Source organism: Oncorhynchus keta, chromosome 2 (genome assembly GCF_023373465.1).
Source record: "Oncorhynchus keta strain PuntledgeMale-10-30-2019 chromosome 2, Oket_V2, whole genome shotgun sequence".
NCBI lineage: Eukaryota > Metazoa > Chordata > Actinopteri > Salmoniformes > Salmonidae > Oncorhynchus > Oncorhynchus keta.
In genome coordinates this window covers 74,545,805-74,552,290 of record NC_068422.1, presented here as the reverse complement: position 1 = coordinate 74,552,290, position 6,486 = coordinate 74,545,805, and the positions used below count along the sequence as shown (strand labels likewise).

Here is a 6,486-nt window from a genome sequence, read left to right as displayed (position 1 = left end):
AATCAGGGAACCTAGTGTATAATGTGACTGATGGTTCAGGGTGGTGCTTCACCGCTTACTGCAAAGCAACGTGTCAAGTTGAAGTGGAATCAAATCCATGTCCTTCCTCTACACCACCCACTGTTTCACCCACAACGTCAGAAGAGACAACGACCACACCACCAACAACTCAATCCTCCCCAGACTGCACTAGCATTCAGCCACCAAGAAAGGTCATTTATTCCCTAAAAATCTTTTTTGGGCTGAAATAATAAAATGGGTGAATATGTTTATATCTCTTTGTGGTGTAATGCTTGAGACATGGAATATGTATGTGTGCAATTCAGAGGTTGAATGGGCAAGACAAAATATTGAAGTGCCTTTGAACGGAGTATGGTAGTAGGGGCCAAGCACACTTGTTTGTGTCAAGAACTGCAACACTGCTGCGTTTTTCACGCTAAACCGTTTCCTTTATGTATCAAGAATGGTCCACCACCCAAAGGACATCCTGCCACTGTGGGAAGCACTGGAGACAACATGGGCCAGCGTCCCTGTGGAAAGCTTTCGACACCTTGTAGAGTCCACTTAGAGTATGTTTAACCCTCCTTGTGAATGTTTGAGTCATTGCTTTCCCTTATCAAATCAATGACAGAATGGAGAGTCTTGGCAGCTGAATCGCTGTACCACAGCAATTTGCCAGGACGGCATTGTTGTCCAGCTACCAGTAAAATGCAAGCCAGTGGAGCCACTACAGTGTGAGAATGGTCGTCCACCTGTGAAGGTCTATGATTCAACTGGATGCTGCTTTACATATGAATGTGAATGTAAGTGGCAACATACAACCCAACAATCTGAGTGAAAATAAGACATTATTGCTCATTAGTTTTCATTGTCCTGTGTCAATAGCTTAGATTATTATCAACTCATATTTTAACATGTTGCAGGTGTATGCAGTGGATGGGGTGGATCTCACTACATGACATTTGATGGAGTATATTACAATTTCCAGGAGAACTGCTCATACACCTTAGTGAAAGAAATCAACTTCAAATACAACCTTACCATTATTGTTGATAATCACTACTGCGGAAATGCCGACAGTGGATTCTGTCCTCAGTCCCTTATCATTCACTACAATTCCTATGAAGTGATTCTTACCCAGCAGAGATCTGGTGAAACAACAGAAAACGTGGTAACTATTTAAAAAATATAATTCCCATTGCTTGTATTTTTCTATGCTGCTGCGTTTTTATGCTGCTGCGTTATCATGCATTATTAAAATCCCATAACTTTAAATGAAAACCAATAACGGGGTTAATATTGTCATGTTACTACTTTCAAAATAACACATGACTCAACCATCTAAATGTGTATCCATTTTTGCACAAATGCAGGTATATGTCAACAGTAAACGAATCTACCCAGCTTACAGAATGGGTGACATTGCTCTAACAAGTACTGGTGTGGAGGTCGTGCTGGAGATCCCTGATCTTAAGGTTCAGGTGTCTTACAAGGGGTCATCATTTAGCATCAACCTTCCTTACTCCCTCTTCCAAAGCAGCACAGAGGGCCAGTGTGGTGAGTATTATAAAAGAGGGTCAATATACATTTCACAGTTTCAAACTGTCAGTAGATGCTCCTATCTAGACCACCCTATAGAAATTGCATACAACAACAAACTATGGCCTGGCCTTGCTAACTAGGTTTTACACTATGCAATATCCCTATTTTTCAAGGTACCTGTGATAATTCCCAGAAGAATGACTGCCAGTCACCTAATGGTCAGATACAGAGCTGCTCAGTCGCAGCTAGCCAGTGGCTAATTCCAAACCAGGACTGTCCAACTCCTCCAACAGCACCACCCCCAAGCACATCCCCTACCCCCTGCAAGACAGCCGTTTGTGAAATCATGAACAGCAAGTAAGGAACATATCAAACTAAGTTCGAGAAAGGGAACAAGCACACAATGGGAATGGCTAAATGATCATTCACTTCCTAATGTGTTTTATCAATTGTAATGTACATTTTCTGTCATGTTAATTTGCTTGTATTTGAAACTTGTTTCTATCATAATACAGGTACTGTTCCATTGGCATTTCTGGTTAAAGGTTGCACTCCATGCATGATTCTAAATCACTATGTCCTTTTCTGTCGAAGGGTCTTTGAGGAATGCCATAAAGCGGTTTCTCCTGATGCCTTTGTTCAGGCCTGTAGATCAGATGTCTGCTACAATGCTAATTCTAGCTGCTCTAGTCTGGAGGCATATGCATCTGAATGTGCAAATAAAGGGATCTGCATTGAATGGAGGAAGTTCACCCATGGAGAATGTGGTGAGCTGTGAATCCAAGCATAGTAGTTATGCCACAAATTCATAGGCAGCGACTTAAAACATTTTTTTGCTGGTGTTTAGCATAACTGTGACCTATTTTTGTCCTGCAGAGCATACATGCCCAGCCACGAAGGTGTACATGCCATGTGGTCCAGCAGTTGAACCAACATGTAATACCAGGTAAACTTTAGTCTGATTGGATGTCATATGAATTCCTTCATATTCTTTTAAATAAATGATCTCCTGTATAATCCCAAACCTATTTTGTACGCAGATATAATGAGAAGTATTTGAACAACCAAACCGAAATGATCAATAAGACGAAGGAGGGTTGCTTCTGTCCATCTAAAACCGTCTTGTTCAGCACCTACTCTGATACTTGTGTGGTCTCCTGTGGTAAGAATGGGTTATGGGTCATTTTGCAGGTATCTATCAATATAAGAATTAGACATTTCTGTACTTTTAAAAGTTGAATTCAGCATGAATCACGGTTTACTGGCTTTATTTGTAATGGAAGAGTTAAAAAATGTGGAGGTGTGAAGAACTTGACCCCAACTTGACCCCAACTACAAACATTTTAAACACACCCTGTATTTATTTTCAGGCTGCACCGGACCTGATGGCAACCCCCAAATGGTAAGAACTTCCTCCATCTAAATATTCTTCAGATATTCATTCTGACATAGACATATCATGAGATGCATTTCACGTGAGTCAGGGAAACTCACATACTTAGGATGGATACTTTTCATTGATAGGTCGTCCTCTTTATTCCTTCCAAAGAACAGACCAGAAAACGTTTAATCTCTGAATAACCACTTCCAACCCATTCCTTCTCACCTTGTGATGGTTCATATTAACTGCCATGGTTAAATCCACTTCATTGCAGAACAACAACATTTGAGTTCGTCTTATCTATCTATGTATTGACCTGACATTACCCTGTTTTTCCATTAAGCCTGGTGATACATGGGAGAGTGGTTGCCAGCAGTGCACCTGTGACATGGACTCTGTGATTGTCCAGTGCCAGCCTATCACCTGCCCCACACCAGCCACACCCATCTGCAATGAGACTGGTTCCAGACTGGTGAACAAGACAGAAGGCTGCTGCCAGAAATATACATGTGGTGAGTGCCATGGAACAGACCCTTCGGTAAAACATTAGATAGCCAACTCTTATTCATACAGTACTAGACCAAGATCATCTGAAGTGTTGTGTAGGGTCATAGGGGTTATTTGACCCTCTATCGGCGTGTATTTTAATCACTTCTCATTGGTTACCTCTGTAACAGAGTGTGATGCACTGCTTTGCCCCAAAGTCATGATGGACTGCCAGCCAGGGTGGGAGGCAATTATAAGCACATCCAACTCAAGCTGCTGTCCAGAGTATACCTGTGGTAAGACCCTTTGATTTTCTTCATCAGCGGTTTAGTTAGTTCATTGACTTTGTAATTCCCAGGTATCACTGGTTTGAATTACGTTTGTGTTAACTATGACATGAATCACTGGTATCATTGACTGATTCCTTCTCAATGTGTGTATGTTCAGTTCCTAAGGGTGTATGTGTCTACAATAACATTGAGTACCAGGTGAGAATAAATCATTTCAAATCAATTAAATTCAACAAGCTTCTGAAAGACACCCACACACATAGCTTGAGATAAGCTGTATTGTGCTTACTGCCCTCATAATTGGATGCATTATACTATAGAACTGCTCCCTTTGCACTCTGACCCTCCTCTATTCAAACAGTCTGTTATTGTGGATTATAACGTGTGTCTCTCTCTTTCACTCCAGCCTGGTGCTGAAGTTCCTAAAGGAACATGTGAGAATTGTATCTGCAGCTCGACCATGGATCCTAGCACCAAGCTCAACAACATTGTGTGCACAAATATCTCCTGCGACACTACATGTTCACAGGTAGTCATGTCTCTCTTAACAAACATGATACATGGATTTACGTATTTATAAGAAACTTGCAGTAGCCTACTCTGGAGAATTATGAAGTAGGTTACCAATAATTTACTAATATACTCTCCATGCTCGTATTAGGGCTTCCAGTATCAGGCCATACCTGGTCAGTGTTGTGGGAAATGTGTACAGACAAGCTGTGTGGTTAATATGCCAGATAAGACCAAACACACTATGCAGGTGAGTACCACAAGAGTGTATGAGGATGCATAATCTGTCTGCATGATCTGAAACTCCATCAAAGTTCTTCATCTTCTTCTCCTTGTGCGACAGGTGAACGAAACATGGTCACCACCTGGTGACAAATGTGTGATGTACACGTGTGACAAAAGTGATGACCAATATATACCAGTAGAGGTGAAGACTGTGTGCCCTGATTTCAGCCCAGAGATCTGTGTCCCAGTGAGTTTCTGTCCTATCTCACCTCCGTCTTGGGGACAATCAACACTGAAGTTACACTGTTTTCCTTTCTCACTCAGAATGTTACTATCATTCCTAGCACTCTTGGGTCATAGAGATAGATGTTTCAGTAACATTTAGAATGGAAGGGAGCTCAAATGTATACAATCTGCCGCTTATAAATCATCTCTCCCATTTTTCACTGCAGGGCACAGAAAAGACAGATGCAAATGGATGCTGCAAGACTTGTAAGTAACACGTCCAGCCAAATCAATCCTAATAACCACCTATCTACTGGTTAATAATAGCATGCTATGTCACCAAAATAAGACCAACAGGAAACATTGTGTGCCTACATACTGGCCAAAAATGTATATGTTGGCTGTTTCTGCTTCATCTACTGTCATACTGTTTCAAACAATAACTCTTGATGCATCTTTCCTGACCAGGCACAGAACGCAGGAATGTCTGTGAGATGAAGTACACCACCACTAGCATTGTCATCAGTGGCTGTGTGACCGCTGAGCCTGTGGAGATCAATTCCTGCTCAGGAAACTGTGGAACCTCTTCCATGTAAGTACTATGGATATTGAACGCAGCACTAGTCAATGTCCTGCAGGCCCCAGTCAGTCATCACCTATTCACTGTCTAGTGTGCCCTTTATGAACTACAAGCCAATTTGACTTACTTATTGCTCCTGTGCTCTTCTTGTCAAGACAACCCAGGGAATTCAAGCCCTCTTTTCAACTTGTCTTGTGTTTCTGTGAATGTGCAGGTACTCAGCAGAGGCGAACACCATGATGCACTACTGCTCCTGCTGCCAAGAGGCGACCACTAGCCAGAAAGAGGTGGAGCTGCTCTGCCCTGATGGGTCAAAGGTCAAGCACTCCTACATCCACGTGGAGTCGTGCGGATGTCATGTCACAGACTGTGATGCAAAAACGACCGCCACCCCGGGAACAACCAGACAGCGCAGGAGGAGGCGCTAAACGTCTAGGGAGACAACATCGGAATTGTTCTCATGACATCGAATGTTTTAGTGCGAATTTGTTTTCTTGTTACTTTTTAATTCAATCTGTCATGTCAGTATATTTCTACAATCGGCAGCACTTAGTGTTATGTTCTTATACCTTCATTGTAGAATGAAAGTATTTTCTATGATAAATGTAGTGGGTAATCTCTTTTCTCATTAGTAGTGAGTAATAAACAACAGCAACATCATGTGCTTCTGCATGTTCCTTTTGCTCTTTGAGCAATTCTCACAATCCTTCAAGCTATTCACAGTGACCACTATAAGTAACATTGTGCTAATTAGAAGTATGTACAGGTAACTGGCAAAATAACAGTAACAACATAAAGTGTCCTCATACGGCTATGGGTCAACACGAGCCGCCAGAACAGCTTTAATGCAGCTTGGCATAGATTCATCAAGCGTCTGAAGCTCTATGTTGAGGTATGCGACTCCATTGTTCCACGAGAAATTCCATAATTTGGTGTTTTGTTGATGGTGGTGGAAAATGCTGTCTGAGGCTTCCCTCTAGTATCTCCCATACATGATCAATTGGGTTGAGATCTGGTGATAGACAGCCACGGCATATGGTTTACATCGTTTTCATGCTCATCTAACCATTCAGTGACCACTCGTTCCCTGTGCATGAGGGCATTGTCATCTACTCCCATCAGGATATACATTTGTCACCATACTTTAGGTTGATGTATGTTGATGCAACAAAACCACCAGTAAGCCACAAGTTAATAAGGTATAGAAAATATGTAGATAGAATAGGGTAGTGATGTTCCTGTATCAT

At 41.8% G+C, this 6,486-nt stretch overlaps 1 protein-coding gene across 50 annotated transcripts in view; it reads left to right on the top strand.

The window, feature by feature from the left end:
* The window catches only part of LOC118360042 (mucin-2-like), a 74,471-nt gene extending 68,572 nt beyond the window's left edge, over positions 1-5,899 (top strand). For all 50 annotated transcript variants that reach the window (XM_052483291.1, XM_052483122.1, XM_052483306.1 and 47 more), the window contains 18 exons: positions 7-212; positions 632-803; positions 924-1,171; positions 1,374-1,557; positions 1,716-1,899; positions 2,137-2,309; positions 2,419-2,488; positions 2,583-2,704; positions 2,913-2,944; positions 3,267-3,435; positions 3,601-3,705; positions 3,857-3,897; positions 4,106-4,228; positions 4,361-4,459; positions 4,553-4,681; positions 4,887-4,926; positions 5,128-5,251; positions 5,454-5,899. In XM_052483291.1, the coding sequence (XP_052339251.1) occupies positions 7-212; positions 632-803; positions 924-1,171; positions 1,374-1,557; positions 1,716-1,899; positions 2,137-2,309; positions 2,419-2,488; positions 2,583-2,704; positions 2,913-2,944; positions 3,267-3,435; positions 3,601-3,705; positions 3,857-3,897; positions 4,106-4,228; positions 4,361-4,459; positions 4,553-4,681; positions 4,887-4,926; positions 5,128-5,251; positions 5,454-5,667 (2,435 nt within the window). In that variant the 3' untranslated portion in view covers positions 5,668-5,899. The remainder of the gene's footprint in view (positions 1-6; positions 213-631; positions 804-923; positions 1,172-1,373; positions 1,558-1,715; positions 1,900-2,136; positions 2,310-2,418; positions 2,489-2,582; positions 2,705-2,912; positions 2,945-3,266; positions 3,436-3,600; positions 3,706-3,856; positions 3,898-4,105; positions 4,229-4,360; positions 4,460-4,552; positions 4,682-4,886; positions 4,927-5,127; positions 5,252-5,453) is intronic.
* Positions 5,900-6,486: the final 587 nt, after the last annotated feature.